The sequence below is a fragment of the Electrophorus electricus genome, chromosome 3 (assembly GCF_013358815.1).
Source record: "Electrophorus electricus isolate fEleEle1 chromosome 3, fEleEle1.pri, whole genome shotgun sequence".
NCBI lineage: Eukaryota > Metazoa > Chordata > Actinopteri > Gymnotiformes > Gymnotidae > Electrophorus > Electrophorus electricus.
In genome coordinates this window covers 17,552,902-17,572,332 of record NC_049537.1, presented here as the reverse complement: position 1 = coordinate 17,572,332, position 19,431 = coordinate 17,552,902, and the positions used below count along the sequence as shown (strand labels likewise).

Genomic DNA, 19,431 nt, shown 5'->3' with positions numbered 1-19,431 from the left:
CTACACAGCTCAGTGGTTAAGGTACTTGACAAGTAATCAGAAGGTTGCAAGATGCCACTGTTGGGCCCCTGAGCAAGACCCCTAACCCTCAATTCCTTAAGATGTGTTCACTCAGAACTGTAAGTTACTCTGGATAAAGGCATCAGCCAAATGCTGTAAATATAATGTAATTTGTGTGTTCTTCATCTTTACAGTTCCAACATTTTTTTTTTTTAATTTGCATGTTAGTGTGGAGATGATGCCAGTACTCGACTAGACAGTATATTGGCATATAATCAAAGTATATAAGATGACACCATAAAATGACATACTGGTGCTGCCAGTAGATTAACTGGATGACATCCATCCAGCCATGTCATCTACTCCAATGAATGCAGAAAGAGTTTGGCCATAAACCCAACTGAGTATCTGAGCCTCCCACATCTGTACTGATGTGGCTACTTGTACTAAACAATGTTGTGGACCATTCATTAGCTTGGCCACATCAAGGAGGATTCTTGAGTCTTGGTCCTCTCAAGGTTTCTTCCTTAACTCTCAGGGAGTTATTTCTTGCCACTGTTGCATCTGGCTTGCTCATTAAGGACCTGCACCCATACATTTGTAAAACTGCTTTGTGAAAACCTTGTAAATAAATACATTTGACTTGACCTGCTGCATGAGAGACGGTGTAACCACAAACACATCAAAGTGCTCATGCTGAACCCAGTCCACTTGTGACAGTTCTTACAATAGTGAATATCATGTGGACAGCTGGGTGCGTGTGCATTGCTTACCTGGGGAAGAGATGGCACCAGGATACACTATAGGAAGATGACAAGCCAGTGAAGGCAGTGTGATGATCTGGGACCATTTCTACATGCAAACATTGGGTCTGGGCCTTCATGTAGCAATTACTGTAACATGTACCACCTACCTAAACTTTGCAAATCAAGTGTATCCCTTCATGGCAATGGTATTCCCTAATGCCAGTGGCCTCTTTCACACTGCAAAAATGTTTAGGAATGGTTTGATGAACATAATGAAACATTCTAGGTGTTGAATTGGCCTCCAAAGTCCCCCGAATTTCAATCTTATCAAGCCTCTCTGGGATGTGCTGGAAAAACAAATCCAATCCATGGAGGATCCACCTCGCAACTTACAGAATTTAAAAGATCTGCTGCTAACATCTTGGTGCCTGAGCCCACAGGACACCTTCAGAGGTCTTGTGCAGTCCATGCCACAATAGGTCAGAGCTGTTTTGGAGACACAATGGGGACCTACACAATATTAGGCAGGTGGTTTTAATGTTATGGCTGATGTGTGCATGTGTGTGTATGTGAGAGAGAGAGATATTTAATTTTCAGCTGATTGGCAATAAAGGTGCTGATGTACATTTCATAACAATAAGAAGACTAGAAAAGAATGGCAGCATGCTTGTGGTAAACAGTGTTATGCAAAGGCAAGTGCAATACAGATTTAAATAAAATCAAATATTTTATGTATTTCTTATATTTTAATTGTTTGTGCCATTTACGCAATGTTAAGACCTACATGCCTTATCAGCTAGGGTTTGCTTTCAGCTCTTATTTGAATTCAGTTTTCCCACAGTGTCCATTCAGTTAGCTGCTCCATGATGCTGTGACATGGCCCACTATTTGACCTATGAAATGCAGCAGCATCCGTGACTATTGGTCTCTTCCTCCTCCTCTATTGGTTGCTTGAGTTTGAGGAGAGGGGGGTCTCCACTAGCAAGAGTGAAATAAATTGTGTTGCCATTGGAGGAGACAACTGGCATGCAGTGGTCCTCATAACTGTTCTGAGCCTTTTTTGCAGCCATGGATCCATTGTTAATGTGACCATTGAGAATGGGATGACTAAGAAGTTTGGCTGCAGCTCGCTGTTTTTTGAGTTCAGAAAGTGTCTGAGCACGATTCCTGGTCCAAGAGTCCTTAGAGGTAGTCAAACTCGCTTCAGGAGTCAATGAGTTTCTATTAGAAGTGGAAGAAGCTCTAATGCAGGTTTTAGTTGAGACAGAGTAAGTTTGTTGATCACCATCTTTTAAGATATGATTTGCTCTGTGCCACTTCACAGACTTCACCTGGGAGAACAACAGATGGGAAAATGAGCAAAACATAAGTTACAATAGCAGAGAAAATCATGATACAAGACAATTAATTACAGAATAATGGGAATACTGAGCAAAACATGAATATAACTAACAATGAGCTATACTTGTATATACAGCTGTTTTGTGGAAGAAGAATGCAACTATTCTCAAATGTTTGATTTTTTTATACGAAATATAAAAAAAAAAATCAAGCCCCTGGCACTGAAAAAAATAAGATGTTTTCATTATTGTTTAAACCTATGAACGCTTCATGAGTTTTCCTGTTGTAGTGGACATAATTGTAAAAGTGCTGTCTGATACATTTTTGGAGTATTTGGATGACCATTCATTTTTTAACAAGCTCATATAACATGTTGTGGCTGGACAACTTGTAAATATCAAAGCCTGAATTCTTGATAAAAAATTTACCACAAACCACCAATCATACAGCTGAGACTTTTTGTTATTACCAGCAGAAGTTAAATAATTTCTAATAGTATTCTGAGCAAATGTTAATTTTATAAATTGTACATACAATTGTCTAGTATAAATTAGTATTCACATATACAGTAGATAATTAACATTTAAAATTAAAATATAGTGTTCCAGCTGACTGACTACACTACTCTAATCATGTGGGCTTTACCATGTGCATAGCTTTTGCTTTAAGGTACAACAAAGACTGTATTTTCTCTATGAATATTATGGGCAGACCAAAAAAGGATTTAAAATTTTTATTATTCTGCTATTGAGAACGTTGTTACAGTATTTCATCCAGGTTTGATAACATCTGAAGGGACAGATTCATCAAATTAGAAAAATTGCTATGAAAATCGAGGTATGCAGAACTCATTACAGAAGGTCTTCGAGCACATACTTCTTAAACGTGACATGGGCGGCACAGAGGAAGCAAGAGGCGAGGTTGTGGGTAAGTACTCTTTATTATCCACACTAAGTTAAAGTCTGAAAGCACTGATGAAAAGAGAAAAACCAATGAAACTCTCCATGTAGCGTTGCACCGTGTAGTGACACACAGCTCCATGGTCCATGTGCAGCACTACTTTCTGGGACCTGTGGGTTTAAATAGTGGTGAATGAAAATAAGGAACAGGTGAACACAATTAATAGTTAGATGACTGGGAGTGGGGCAGGTAGGTGGTGTGATCCTGAGCAGGAGTGGGCATGTCCCTTTTGCTGGATGACCGGAAAAACGTGATAAAACAGGCAGCGAAAATTGTTTCCAATCCTTCTCATGCTCATGACATGTGAGATGCATAGGGTGGTGGAACAAGTATCCGTTGAGCAATGTAGGAATGAACTGATTAAGATTTCTGTATTGATTTTTGTGTATGTTTTTGTGTGTGTTTGAGAGAGTGAATCTATATGATTGTGTAGTAGAGGAGCTGTCAGTGTCCAAGGCAAATTTCCCCATGGGAAAAAGTTAACAAAGTTGTCCTACTTTCATTTTTTATTTAAGAAATCCAGAAAGTAATTTCTTATCCCTCACTTCTTCCACTGATTTTCATAGATTTTATTTAAACTTGCCCAATTATTTCACTACTTCCGGTAGTACTTCATACTACTTATCTATACCTACTTGTACTATTTAGCTTATTACTACTATCCTGTCAATATTCCACTATCGTCACAATTCGGACATTACTGATCTCAAAACAGTGTATACAATTTGACATTCTATTTTCAAAAGGCACTATTCAAATACAATGCCTGGCCAAAAAAAAAGGGGTCACCACCTGGATTTAACTAAGCAAATAGGTAAGAGCCTCCCATTGGATAATTACTGCATGGGTGATTATGTTTCAGCTGGCAACAAGTTATTTAACCGTAACTGATGCAGTGAGTAGCTTCTCATTTCTTAAACAACCATGTCGAAAGACATATCCTGTGGTCGTGGAAAAGATGTTAATCTGTTTCAGAAGGGTTAAATTATAGGCATGCATCAAGCAGAGGAAACATCTAAGGAGATTGCTGAAACTACTAAAATTGGGTTAAGAACTGTCCAACACATTATTAAAAAGTGGAATGACAGTGGGGATACATCATCTTCAAGGAAGGAATGTGGTCGGAAAAAAATCCTGAATGATCATGATCAGCGATAACTTAAACGTGTGGCGAAATCATATCATAGAAAAACAACAGTAGAACTCAGGGATATGTTTAATATGTTTAATATTTAAAGTAAGAGCATTTCCACACGCACAATGCGAAGGGAACTCAAGGGATTGGGACTAAACAGCTGTGTAGCCTTAAGAAAACCACTTGTCAGTGAGACTTACTGACAAAAATGGCTTCAATTTGCTAGGGAGCATAAAGATTAGACTCTGGAGCAATGGAATGTGCTCTGATGAATCCAGATTTACGCTGTTCCAGAGTGATAGGTGCATCAGGGTAAGAAGAGAGGCGGCTGAAGTTAGGCACCGATCATGCCTAGTGCCTGCTGTACAAGCCTGTGGGGGCAATGCTATGATCTGGGGTTGCTGCAGTTGGTCAGGTCTAGGTTCAGCAATGTTATGTGCCCAAAGAATGAGGTCAGCTGACTACCTGAAATTACTGAATGACCAGATTATTCCATCAATGGATTTTTTCTTCCCTGATGGCATGGGCATATTCCAGATGATAATGCCAGGATTCATCGGGATCAAATTGTGAAAGAGTGGTTCAGGGAGCATGAGACATCATTTTCACACATGGACTGGCCACAACAGAGTCCAGACCTGAATCCCATTGAGAATCTTTGGGATGTGCTGGAGAAGACTTTGCGCAGTGGTCCAAAGCTCCCATCATCAGTACAAGATCTTGGGGAAAAATTAATGCAACTCTGGACAGAAATAAATGTTGTGACATTGCAGAAGCTTGTGGAAATGATGCCACAGGGAATGTGTGCTGTAATCAAAGCTAAAGGCAGTCCAACGAAATATTAGAGTGTGTGACTCTTTTTTTTTGGCCAGACAATGTATATATCTGTCACGGTACGCCGCCGCCCCCCGAAATGTCTGTCTGTGTGTGTTCGTCTGCATGGCCATGCCCCCTCGTGTTTCTCACCTGATCCTTGTTATCGTACACGTATATAAGTCTCGTTTTATCGCAGATGTTGTCGATGTTTGACCCATTAGCCTGTGTGCTAAGTAGTGTGTGTAAATAAATGTATGTTTTTGTTCAACGTGACTCATCCCCGCATCCTGCTTCGCCTCCTCTCATCACAGTATCTGCTAATCCTGGTGATGTCCATACACTTGAGGACTGCTTAAAGCAAATTAAAAAAAAAAAAAACTGGATGGCAAGTAACTTTCTTTTTTTGAACTTGGATAAGACTGGGATGCTACTGCTTGGACCCAAGGCTGCAAGATGCAAACAGGCCTTCGGTCCAAACAGTACCACCTCTATCTTATCGGCCCATAAGGATTTATTATATACAATCTTCATGGCTTTTCAGTAACACCCAAAACTGTTGTAAAAGCTTGTTATTACTGACTCTAGTATGGCATTTGTAATCTTTCTAAAACTGCCCCTTTTCCACTTTGCAACAATTGCTACACTGAAACATACTTATTAAATGCAGCAAAATTGGTCCATACTTTTATCAAGGTTATATTATTGTAATGGTTATCTAATTGGATACTCTAAAAAGTTATTAAATAAACTCCAATTTGTACAGAATGCAGCAGGCAGAGTCCTTTTTTTATTTGATTTAAAAACTCTTTTTGACACATAAAGCACTGAATGGTCTGGCCCCACAGCTTTTGGTTAACTTTTGTATATAAAAGGTGCAGAACCTGGGGCCCTCAGACTCATGCTACCATATCCATCCAGGTACCCCATCTACTCTCTAATGGATGCAGAAACAGCTCACCCACCATAAATCCACCACAGTAGGTAAGACACCCCCCAAATCTAAACAGAAGTGGCTACTTGGAGTAAACATGAAGGAGGAAGGGGTCCCTCTTGAGTCTTGGTCCTCCCAAGTTTCTTTCTTAGTTTTGCCCAGTGCGGTTTTATGTGCCCCTGTAGCCTCTGGCTTGTTTATTACATTTGTAAATATGCTTTCTGACAACTTTTGTTATTAAAAAGTATTATATAAATAAATTTGACTTGACCTTATTGTCAGCCACTGAGCAGGCAAGTATGCTTTCTATGTAGTAGAGTAAGAAGTGCCAGACGTTTCTTAGATTCCATAGTTTCCTTAGGAAATATAGTTGTTTCTGTCCACTTTTCACCAAAAAAGTGGTGTTGACAATCCATGTGAGGTTCTGGGAGATGTGATTGCCAAAGAATTAGAAACTGGGCATTCTCTCCACTTTGTTACTGTCCATTAATGTAGAGTAGAGAAGGATTCACCTTCTGTTTTTGGAAGCTGATATTTTTTTGTTGTTGTTGTTATGGAGGTGGTGAATTCCAGATTGTTAATGGAGCACCATCCTGACAATTTGCAAACCTCATCCCTGTAGTCAGAATGGTCTGTATTGCACTTCAGCCCCATTACAATTGTTTCATCCATAAACTTGATGACGCTGTTTATACTGTGGGTTGGTAAGCAGCCATGTGCGTAAAGTAAGTAAAAACAACTCAAAAAAGGAAATAAACAAATAACTCACTGTGTGGCTGTTTTCCTGATCAGACTCCTTCTCTCTCTCCTCCTCTTCCTCTCTTCCACCTCGCCATACAATAGCCTCTGTTTCATACTCTTTTTGGCATAGGTTGTGTCTGAGTGACAGACTAGCCCTCCGCACCACCTTCCTGTACATATGAGTGCGTGCGTGCACGCACACACACGCACACACACACACACACACACACACACACACACACACACACACACACATGCACATAGAATTACACATATATACAGAAAGAGTTTAAACTCAGGAATTCTGTATTTCCTGAGGTTATCATAATTAATATAATTAACAAACAAAACTTAACGGATTTTACATTGCCATATCTTTATTGAAAAAAAAAATATTTAAAAAAATTAAGGACCATTACAGGAAATTTAGGCAAGTGATTATCCTTAAGATAATAACTTCTTGAAAACAGATTAATTCATATCTTGTCTCAATTTGACATGTCTTGCACCTGCAGTTCTACTAGTCCAATATGACATAATCCATAGAAATTGTGGTGTATGTCACACTTACATTTTCAGAGGTTCGCAAATGCTCTTATCCAGAATGTCTTACATATTTATAAGTATGATGACATATGTACTCCCTGCAAATCATATCTATGACCATGGTGTTGCATGGTGCAGCACAGACCACTATGGGAAATTCACACTTAAATGGCACATTAACTAACACATTTAACCTAAAATGAATGGAGATGGACAATATTTTGAGTGGCTCAGAGCCGACTTGGGAGGCTAGAGCAGGAGAACATTAGGCATGGAGACCAAATAATGTTTAAGATTAGGTGTGTCCGAAATATATCAATCTCCTGAAGGGTAAAACAGTGGGTTTCTGAGTCAAAATTCCAATTTTCTGCTTTCTGTACCATTAAAAAATTTATTTAAAGCATTTTGCTATTTTCAATCCTCAAATTTCCCTAATAATTTTTTTTTCCAGCACTACAAATTCTTCACTCAATGCAAAGTTTTTCCAAATTTCTGTTTTCCCATAACAACAATGCATGGAGAAAAACTTGAAGGAGAAAGATGACTAGCTAACCGTTAGCAGCTGTGTCATACATATGTTGACAGTGTAGCTGTGTCATGCAAAGAGGAATTGCTGTGGAATTACTGAGCAATGATCATTATAATAACTAAGCAATATTACATAAGAGGGAGTGCTCTTATACTGAATATCAGCATGACTGTGATGTGTGTAGGCACAAGACCACAGGCCAACAGAAACATTATCCTGCACACTAGATTGCAAGATTGTTAGTCTATGTTACTGCAGGCCAGACTGTTAAATAAGATTCTTCTTAAATTTGCTTTGGTGATTATATCTAAGATAGATATTGATTGATAATGTAAATAATGGTTAATAGAGCACACTTGTAAATTGGACTGATACATGTAAACTGTGCACAATTACTAGGCAAGAGACTATATCATTTTGACTATATAATTTGTATGCATATTTTCCAGCTCCAAGCTATATAAACTAGTATGCTTATTGGATTTAAGCATATCAGGTGATGTATATTTGTGTAATGAGGGAGGGTGTGGCCTAAGGAGATAAACACTCTATATCAAGATGTGCATATTTATTAGGCAGCTAATGTGCCATAAAGAGATTTAACTGACTATGAAAAGTCAAAAATTGTAAAAAGTCTCTCAGAGGGATGCAGCACTCTTAAAATTGCTAAGATATTGCAAGATCACAGAACCATCAAATGTTTTGTTGCAAACAGTCAACAGGATCGCAAGAAACGTGTTGAGAAAAAAAATATTAGAAGAAACAAACGTGAAGTGACCAGGAACCTATTATCCTCCTGTGCTGTCATATTCCTGAACTGCAACCTAACTGGAGTGGCCAGAAGTACAAGGTGTTCAGTACTCAGAGACATGGCCAAGGTAAGGAAGGCTGAAACCTGACCACCACTGAACAAGACACATAAGGTGAAAGATCAAGACTGCGCCAAGCAATATCAGAAGACAGATTTTTCAAAGGTTTTATGGACTGATTAGATAAGAGTGACTCTTGACGGACCAGATGTATGGGCCTGTGGCTGGATCAGTAACAGGCACACAGCTCCACTTTAACTCAAATGCCAGCAATGTGGAGGTGGGTTGGTCCCTAATGTGAGCGGTCGTTTCTCTCTTGGTGGATGACCAGTCTACCGTGACAGAACCCCCCTCTGAAGACACCACCAGCCTCCTGGCGTGAGGCCGCCCCGACCGCCACGGAGCATTCTTCATCGGGTGCTCCCTGTGGAAGGAGGTGGTGAGGCCAGGGTCCAATACCTGGGAGGCCGGTATCCAGCTCCGTTCCTCCGGGCCATACCCCTCCCAGTCAACTAGGTACTGTAGTCCTGCCCCTCTCCTCCTCGAATCGAGCAGGGCCCTCACCCTGTAAGCTGGCCTCCCATCAACATCCAGGGGCGGAGGAGGAGCACCTCAGACGTGACCCTCTGCAAGGGGACCCTCCACCACCGGTTTTAGGGCGGACACGTGGAACGCCCGTGATGCCCTGCTGTTTCCAGGCAAACCTATTGGGTAAGTAACGTCATTAACCCACTCCTTTATGGTGTATGGGCTTTGGTACTTCGCTCTAAGCTTCCCTGTGGTACCTGCATGCCATCTTTCGTGGAGACCCACACCTTTTGTCCCGGCTGAAATCGAGGGGTCTCTTCACGTCTCTTATCCACCTTTCTCTTGTAATTGGCGATCGCCTAACAATTTTTGATGCGCTTCCTCCCAAACCTGCTCACTGTGCCAACACCACTCTTCCATGGCTGGTTGGTCGGTGGTGGACGGATTCCAGGGATAAAGCAGTGGCTGATATCCTAAAACACATTTAAAAGGTGTCATTCCCGTGCCTGCATGATGCAGTGAGTTTTGGGCATACTCAGCCCAGGGGTGATAATGTACTCCAGGTCTCTGGATGTTGCTGGCTATGTGAGCGCAAGAACTTACGCAGTTCTTGATTCACTCTCTCTACTTGCCCATTTGCTTGGGGGTGGTATCCTGACGTGAGGCTGACCATGATGTTCAGTTTACCCAGCAGTTCCTCCCAGACTTTGGAAGTGAATTGCATGCTTCTGTCCAAGACAATGTCCTCCGGCAGCCCGAACACTAATACTTCACAGGAGAGCTGGTCAGCCGTCTCCCAGGCCGTAGGTAGCCCTTTCAACGGAACAAATCTTACCATTTTAGAGAATTGGTCAACAATCACCAGTATCGCCGTGTTCTCCTCCGAGATGGGCAGGTCTGTAACGAAATCAATGGCTATGGGCGACCAAGGGCATAGAGGAGTGGGTAAGGGTAGCAGCTTACCTGCAGGAGGGGTGCGTGTTGTTTTACTGTGGGCACACTCCGCACATGATGCCACATGCTTTACTATCTCTTTATGCATGGTGGGCCACCAGTAACACAAGCTCAGGAGTTATGCCATGCGTGTGGACCCCAGATGTCCCGTTCCCACCAAGGTGTGTGCCTACATTATGAGGGTGTCGCGGTGTTGGGGAGGCATGAAGAGACAGTTAGGTGCCTCCACATTATGCTACAGTGAGAGCGCGTCTGCCCAGACATTCCTCTCTCCCGGTCTGTCGGTGACCTGAAACCAGAATCTGAAGAAAAAAAAGTGACCAACGGGCTTGCCTCGAATTCAGTCTCTTGCCAGTTTGGAGATACTCCATGTTCTTATGGTCCGTTATGACCGTGCAGGGGTATCGCGCTCCCTCCAGCCAAGGTCTCCATTCTTCCAATGTGAGTTTCATGGCGAGGAGCTCATGATCTCCTACCCTGTAGTTTCTCTCTGCAGAGCTCAGCTTCTTAGAGAAATATGCAATGGGTTTGAGTTGTCCCGCCTTTCCTCTGTGTTGCGACAAAACTGCACCCACCCCCATGTCCGATGTATCCACTTCTACCACAAACGGTCTCTCGGAAACCGGTCGCTACAAAACTGGAGTGGTCGAGAAAGCAGTTTTGAGTGCCTTGAATGACTTCTCTGCCTTGGGGTTACATCTCAACCTTTTGGCCTGTCCCTGGAGTAGGTCTGTGAGGGGCTGGGTGAGGGTGCTGAAGGATCTGGTAAACCTCGGATAAAAATTGGCAAACCCTATGACGCTTTGTAGTTCCTGCCACGTCCTAGGGTTGGACTAGTCCCTCACTACGTCCACCTTACTGGGTTGCGTGCCCTCGCAGATAATGTACCCTAGGAAGCTCACCTCTTTGCAGTGGAACTCAAGCTTGCAGTTACAGGTGGTTCTGCAAAAGGACAAGGAGGACAGCCCTTAGATCAGGATGTTGTCGTTATTGGCAATGACAGATCTATTCAGAAACTCCCTTAGGACCTCATTATTGTAAGCCTGAAATATCGAGGGAGCTGTGGGGAGACCGTATGGCAGAACTAGGTACTCATAGTGCCCTGAGGTTATGCTAAAAGCGTTCTTCCACTCGTCACCCTCCCTAAACCTTATTAAGTTATAGGTGCTGTGTAGATCTAGTTTAGTGAAGTAAGGGACTCCCCTTAACTGTTCTAGTGCAGTGGGTATTAAGGGTAGAGGGTAAGTGTATGGTATTAACAGTTCATTTAAGCCCCGGTAGTCCATGCAGGGTCTTGGTCCCCCATCCTTCTTCTTCACAAAGAAGACACTGGCCAAAGCCGGAGAGGTGGAGGGACAAATGTAGCCCTGATGCAAAGCCTCCTTTATATATTGTCCCATTGTCCGTTCCTCTTCCAGGGAAAGAGGGTAGATCCTACACATAGGAGGAACCGCACACTCCTTTAGCATGTGAGGAGGGAGCTGGGAGGCCTTCGCAGGGCTAAATGCCAGCACCAGGTCGCTATACTCCCAGGGATCCGTGAGCTTTTTGTCCGTTTCGGGGCTCTCGATGGTCATTGACCGGAGAGGCACTGTCCGGGGATGAAGGCATTTTCCTTCGCAGGAAACCACCCACTCGATGATATGGCTCTCGGAACATCTTATGTGGGGGTTATGCACCCTTAGCCAGGGTACACCTAACGTGAGTGGTTGGGAAAGGAAAGAAAGGAGATAAAACGTTATGTGCTCAACGTGTTCCTAGCACTACACTACAAGGTCGTTCTTAGCACTACACGAGGTGTGACTTGAGTTATGTAACCCGATCCCACCGGTCCTCCGTCTAGCGTTTGGAGTCTTAGAGGGGTGGGCAAAGGAATCGCTCCTGAGTCGACAAGCACCGTGGCAGGTTTTAACCAGGATTATACACATGAATCTGGCAGGGGAGTAACTCACCAGATGGTTGTTCTTCCTCCACTCTCTCGGGTTACGATGGACCCCGACCATGCCCACTTGCATGGGTTCCTCTGGTGTTTCTACCTGTCCTCTCGACAGGGTACTCTCCAGACGGGGTATCATCCGCTCCAGGTGATGACGTCTTTCTTGCAGCAGGCGATCATACATGAATGCACTGCATCATTTGGCATAGCCGCCTCCTGTTTGCAGGCTATCTCTGCCTGCAGCTCCACCTTCAGACCGCATAGGAAGGCATCCACCGAAGCTGGTTCGTTCCATTTTGCTCCTGCCGCAAGGGTTCGGAATTCCATCGTGTAATCAACCGCTGATCTGGATCCCTGTCTCAGGCGTAGAAAGGCTTGTCCACATGGTCTCCTTTGCTGGGGGTGAGAGAACACGGCTTTCAACTCTCGTTCATAAGCGGGGATGTGTTAGTAACCAACGCGGTCCCCCAAGTACGGGCTTTCTCAGTAAGCCTAGAGATCATAAAAGAGACCTGGGCATGGTCGGGCAAACGGGGTGGTAACCAAAAAAAAGGTCGCATTGGGTTACAAACCCTCCGGATCTTTTCCGTATACCTCCTGGGTAGCTATTAAACCCCTTACCCCATCCGGAACTGACGGAACAACCAGAGACGGGTTTCAGCTCTCAGGATTCAGGGCCAGACACTCCACATCTTTAGGAATATATTCTCTTAGAAAATACTGATTTCACCCACTGTATATATAAAACCTTTTTGACCTTTTTTTGCACAGGTAGACAACTGATTTGACTAAAATCTGCAATACATAAAGCAGGCCTCTTCTTTCATTCATATGCGATGCTTTGGTGCCAAAGCCCATTGTTCCCATAATCATCCTCCCTGTAGAACATGTCATAGAGATCTGCTACTTTTCCAATTATTCTCACACCAGAATTAGATACATCACCCCTGTTATCTTCAACATTAGGTACAATGCCCATTTGCCTGTTATGAATTCCCTGTTAGGACTCTCTCTTATCAAGGCATTTTCCTCAAATTTTACTTGGTCAAAGGAGCTTCTTGTGTAGTTGCCATTGCTTTAAGCTGTGTATGAAGTTTCTTGTCTTATGGTTCATTCAATTTCATTCTGCTTTTATTTTTCTTTCTTTCATTCTAATAATTTTAGTGAGTTCTGTATACCTGAGTAAAGTCCATTAGTTTATACATCCTCTGCCTTATAATGTTTAAACATTTTTATATTAATCAATAAACTGTATTTATTCATTAAATTGGTCGTTATTGAAAGTATATTTTAACCAACAGCATTAGGGCACTGCACACATTTTGCACTATTATTTCAGAACGAGATTGACACTGACCTTCAGTAATTCATCATTAATAATTTCCCTATATCTGGGGTGTTACCCCATTTATCAATAATTCATACATTTTAAACAAATACCACTTCATGTGAATTACATAATGTAGTTTACATAAAACTACATGTGAATATCTGCTAGCTAGCTAACAGAGGTTTGCAAAATAAGTACTTTACTGGTTATACTTCTCATTTAACAAGCTTGTGTTATCTCGCTAGCAGTGCCCCCTTTTTGTAACATAACAAATGCATTTGCTAACCTAAGTAGGTAATGCCTTTGCTTTAGTCATCTAATATGTGTTTTGGTATGTTAAATGCTGGCTAACTTTTTACTGGGTCTAGTGATGCTATAAGATTAATGTTGTACCCCTGACATGAGGAAATAATAACTGAGCATGACAACAACATGGGGACAATAATTTCCCGTAAGCATTTTTGCAGACGTGTGATAACATGGGGAAATAATAATTGAATGAACTCAAATATAGTTGTTTCCTGACATCTATAATGATTTGCATTAAAATAAATAAATAAAAATCACATTTACAAATAGGATTTAAATTCTTATATTAAAAAAAAAGAAAAAAAAAAAGAATAATTTTAATGCCAATTAACCCGAATGTGGGAGTGAAATTAAGGTCTGGAAGACCAAGTAAACTTTCTAAGAGATTGCTACAAAGACAAATCAATTCCTACATTTGATTGAAAAATACCTTCAGAAAGATTTAGCAAACTCTGGAGTGGTGGTATACTTTTCTACTGAGTGGCAACACCTGCAAAAATATGACCTTCATGGAAGAATAATCTGAAGGAAATCTTTGTGCCTTCACCACAAAATTTAGCGTCACAAGTTAACAAAGGAACATCTGAAGAAGCCTGATACATTTTGAAAACAAACTGTGAACTGATAATGCTAAAATAAAATGTTTTGGCTGCAATGAGTAAATGTATGTTTGGAGAAAAATGGGTGCAGAATTTCATTAAATGAACACCTCTTCAATTGTTAAGCATAGAGGTGGATCAATTATGCTTTGGGGATATGTTGCAGCCAGTGGCACAGGGAACATTTAACTGGTAGATTCAATTAAATTCCAGAAAATTCCAGAAGCAAGCATCACATAAGTCCTGGACAGTTTGTTTAGAGCAAGACTCTAGTTCAGTGTAGAGAACTTTGCACTTAGGCAGTCAAAATCCAAATACAGTGGCCAGAACTGTCATGGCAAAGCCCCCTCCTCCTACAGTAGACTCCTCCCAGATCAATGACATGTTCTTTTGCGGTTTGTCATTGTTTGTGTTTGTGTGTTTGTTTCTTTGTGTGTGTGTGTGTGTGTGTGTGTGTGTGTGTGTGTGTGTGTGTGTGTGTGTGTCTGAGTGTATATCTACATGACCACGCCTCTCCTTGTTAGTCAATTATGTGTTACACCTGTCTCTCATCATTCGTGTGTATATGTAAGTGCTTGTGTGCAACTCACTCTTCGTTTGACCCCATATTCTACGTTTCATTCTGTACAACCGTGATTACGGTGTTTAGCCATTTGTTGTGTGTTAATAAGTCAATGCAGTTTTCTTTCTTCAAGTTTGCCATTTGATTCATCATTTTGTTAAACATCAGTAACGTGTGAACCACGGCATGCCTTTACATCCTGCCTCACCTCCCAATGTCACAGAAGCACTGATCACTGAAGGATGCCTCAAGCCAAGGCGAAGAAGAAAAGGGGTAAGAAGCAGCGTAGCCCCTCCAACACAACCCATGCTGGACCATCCTCCATACTTGTGGGCACACTCCCTGCCATCACATCGAGGGAGGGTGTCCATAGAGGATTTTGGGGGGACTCTGGTTGTGGTCCAGGGTCAGACTCTGCAGACTCCTACCTACTATCTTTGGACTACCGGGACCAGTACGATCACAACTACTAGTATCCAGGGACTCTTCAGAGTCCTACTATTCCGCCATGGACTACTGGGAGGGCTACGAGAATTACGGCAGGAGTGAGGAGTATGACGATGTTAGCCTATTTTATATATATATATTACCAATCCATTAGGATTATATAAAAGGAGTGGGGAAGTATGCCATTCCTGTATAGGGGTATCAGAGAGTGAACAGGAAGAATGTAAGCTTCCCAGCAAAAAAAACAAAAAAAACCAAACACAATTATTTATACAATGTTTTCTTGTTCCAAACAGTCTGAACACTATTCAATTTACTGAGAAAAAAAAACATTTTAACTGAGCTAATATATCAAGCTAAACGTAACAGATGAGCAATCATTTTTAAAGCAAGAAAGAAATTTGAAAATTAAAATTTGATATTTAAATGTCTAGATAAGTAGAGCCTCTCAATTTATTAATTCTCAGTTCAAATTTCTCAGTTCTTAAGAGATTTAATGTGAATTCTGCAAATTCACACTAAATCTCTTAAGAATTGAAACGACCTTTGGAATACTAAGAGAAGGTTCAGAAATATAAGAAATTATATTATATTATATTATATTATATTATATAAGAATATACGAAAATCTAAGAAAATCATGCATATGCAGAGAAAACGTCTGCACCTGACCTCTAGATAAAGGGAGGCTGGAAAATCTTTAGGAACTGGACATTGGGGACTGAGATTGAGTTCCTCTGAAATACACCATATCCTCCTAAATTAAGGGTGCCAGACAGAGGTTGTACTTGATTTTCTTCAGGAGATGAGAGAACTGAAGATATTATTCGATTCAAATCTGCTCTTGAGATTCTTGCATTTTAAACTTGTTCATATGAAGAAAAAAACAGGAAACGAAGGACCAAGATTTGCAGTGGAAATACTGCAAGAGGAGAAAAAGGAGAGAAGGGAGAAAAAGTGGAGAGGGAGATTTTTTAAGGGATGAAAAGTTGACATTGAAAATAAAACAAATCCAGATATCTTTGTGGTGTGAAAGCAGGAAAAACAAATTGAGTGGAACCTTGATTCAGGAACACACTTTAAAGGAAAACTACATTTTCTATGGATGTGCATCCTGATGCAATCTCAAAAACAGATGGCTTGTGTAATTTGGTCTGTGTCTGTTAAATAATATACCTTATATACCCTATTATAATTTATATAAGGCTTTATTGTTTATTTAATAAATGTTATGTATAATTAAATTAGTCTGTTTATTATGCTGTTGATAAAATTCAAAAATATTAATGCAGAAATCCAAATACAAAACACATCACAATGGGATTACAATTTATTCCTTTTTTCTTTTTACTCACCCACCATACCTCTGTATCCTCCTTCTTTAATAATGTAGCTAATGTTCATTTTTAGGTCTCAGGGTGATTATGACCAAGAAGCAACAGGAAGATAGCACCTAGGGCACAGAAAGCTAAACCCTTTTCTGTCTTCATGTACCTGTATTTTTTTATTTCAGTTAATGTTTAATCTTGCAGAGCATGCTTTAAAAAAGCAATGACAATATGTATTGTCAAGCACTTGTGCAGGGGTGTGAATGTTCACTAGATATCAAAATGTACCCGCGGCTGCCTGCACTACTTGTGCGACGACAAAGTGAGGTCTTGTGCTGCAGCTGCGACTTCATGATAACATCATGTTTGTGTTTCAAGTCCAGGAGATGATTCCTGAAGTCTTCATCTTCACAAAGGTCTATTGACACAATTAACAGACACAAATATAAGAGTTTTTCATATGAATATCAAGTCTGCCATTTGTCTTTGTCAGCAAATGTTTGAGATACAATTTATATGTAACTAATGTATAGTGTATAAAATGAACTTTTAGAAAAATCTATTGCACATAATTGTTTCCATGATATTCAAGACATAGGTCAGTAAACTGCAGTACAGGACTAAAAACATTTGATACCTATAGGTGTCTCCTCCATGTAGGTTTTGGCATTTAGACTGGCCCCATGAGACACCAACAGCTCTGCTACATGCAACTACAAACAGAGAAAGAAATGCACAAAGAAAGTGTGTGAATGGGGTAGGAAACTTTTTTAAATAAAAAATTGTAAAAAGAGAATAGTTTGGGTGGGAGTTTGGGAGTACTTGTCCCCAGCAGGCTGCCGCATGTAAAGGCTGCCACCCATCAGAGTCTATTAAGTTCATCAATGCTCCTCCCTCCAGTAGTAGCTCCACTGCCTCCATGTAACCATTAGCTGCTGCAATGTGCAGCTTAAAAATAGAACAAAACAATAATGAACCAACAAACATAACAGAAATTACTGGACAGATAACATTCATATTCAATCTGATAACTGGAAAGAAAAAATAACATTATATTGATCAGTAACATCAGTAACATCTATTAATACTTCATTAAAACCTTTTCATTAATAACAAGTGCACTCCATTTTAGTTTCATTTTCTCCACCCCTCGTTTAATTGCTTACACCTGTCCCTCGTTTCTACCTTGTTAAGTTCATGCATTTAAACCCTGTGTCTTTACTGTTCATTGTTTATTTGATTGGTTGTGTTTCTTTGAATCAATGCATTTATGTTTATTTGATTGGTTGTGTTTCTTTGAATCCGTGCATTTATGTTTATTTGATTGGTTGTGTTTCTTTGAATCTGTGCATTTATGTTTATTTGATGGTTGCATTTGTGTTAGGTTCATTGTGTTTGGTTTAATGTCTGGATGTTTGAAAGCCTTCGTTTGTTAGTCTGTTTTGTTATCCTAGCCTTTGTGTTCCCTAGTCTTTTGTTATAGCCTGATTCCTGTTTGCTTTCGTGTACTTGGGTGTTTGTTTAATCATGTATCCCCGTGCTCTCTGTGTTGGTAATATGACTCTGGACTACTACAACGACTCTGATTTTGGATTTGCCCATAATAAATCTCACTCTTCTCTGCACATGTGTCTGCCTCCTCACCTCTCGCTGTTACACTAAGGATCAGTATCAAGGAGGTACTGAGGAAAAACAACTTGTCTTTATTGTGTGGAATACAAGCCTTATGTGGAATAGATTTAATTGGGAATTACACAAGGTATAGATTTTTACCTGGATCAAGGTAATGATATTGGCATCTATCCACATAATAAACAGTAAGCAGGTACTTGTATCAATTTTTTCCTTGAACTTAACTACATTCTACCTGGAAATCGACAACTTCCACTAGACATCCAAGACTTTGCCATCCTCTTTATCATCAAAAACTACATCAAAAGAACTACCTAAAATGTAAGTAATATTAATATTTTACTTCTTCAGTGTACAGAGTGCAACATGTTTAGCTATTATTTGTCCATTTGTTAGCGATAGTTTTATCTGTGAGAAGTGTAGATTAATTGCTAGACTGAGGGAGAAGATTATAGCGCTAGAGATGGGCATGTAGATGTTAGACCTATTGAGGAATTAGAAGTACAAGCACTAGATGCCTTAGGTGAAGTTAGCAAGCCCTCAACTCTGGCACTACAGCCCTCGCAGTGGGGTAAATGGTTAATGTTATGGCAAAATAGCCTAGCTGTGCCTTGCCCACGGGAGCACCACACGTCTCCAATTCGCATGTCCAACAGGTCTGCCCCACTCATGAGGCACCTGCTGTGAAGCCTGTTGAAAGAGTTCTGGTTATAGAAGACTGTTTTGCAACACTTGAAATCAGCTAGGCCTTAGGCACACCAGCAGCAGTAGTTAGCTGAATACCAGGGGACAGGGCACTGGACATTGCAGTTAATCTTAAGGTCTTAGCATAGGTTCTCATAGATAGTTATTCACATAGGAGCAAACAATATATGCCTTTGCTAGTAAGAGATTACTAAAAGTAATACTGGAGGTGTGTCAATTAGCAAAGGTAATGTCCGATGCTGTAGTATGCTCTAGTCCCATCCCAATCCAGTGTGGCGATATAACATACAGCCGGTTATTTTTGCTGAACTGCTGGATGTTCAAGTGGTGCTCACAAAACAATGTGGGGTTTATAGATAATTGGAGCACATTCGAGGGCAAGCCTGGCCTTTTAGGGTGGGATGGTATCCATCCTACCAGGGAGAGAACTGCTCTCCTAAGACAGTCTTATGACAGACCCAATTAATTTATGACAATCCAGAGGCCAGGCAGCAGACAAAGAAGCCATCTGCTGATCACTACGTGACGTCACCCGAAGTTCATCATA

General features: G+C 40.9%; 1 protein-coding gene across 6 annotated transcripts in view; it reads right to left on the bottom strand.

Annotated features, from left to right (window-relative positions):
- Positions 1 to 577: 577 nt before the first annotated feature.
- The window catches only part of ppp1r16b (protein phosphatase 1, regulatory subunit 16B), a 74,249-nt gene continuing 55,395 nt past the window's right edge, over positions 578 to 19,431 (bottom strand). For 3 of the 6 annotated variants that reach the window (XM_027010738.2, XM_027010739.2, XM_035524109.1), the window contains 5 exons: positions 17,370 to 17,495; positions 17,185 to 17,260; positions 16,836 to 16,965; positions 6,699 to 6,840; positions 578 to 2,077 (listed from right to left, as the gene is read on the bottom strand). In XM_027010738.2, the coding sequence (XP_026866539.2) occupies positions 1,640 to 2,077; positions 6,699 to 6,840; positions 16,836 to 16,965; positions 17,185 to 17,260; positions 17,370 to 17,495 (912 nt within the window). In that variant the 3' untranslated portion in view covers positions 578 to 1,639. Of the gene's footprint in view, positions 2,078 to 3,008; positions 3,158 to 6,698; positions 6,841 to 12,015; positions 12,369 to 16,835; positions 16,966 to 17,184; positions 17,261 to 17,369; positions 17,496 to 19,431 lie in introns of those variants that run through there. The other 3 variants (XR_003410684.2, XM_027010740.2, XM_027010741.2) reach the window with 3 other exon arrangements.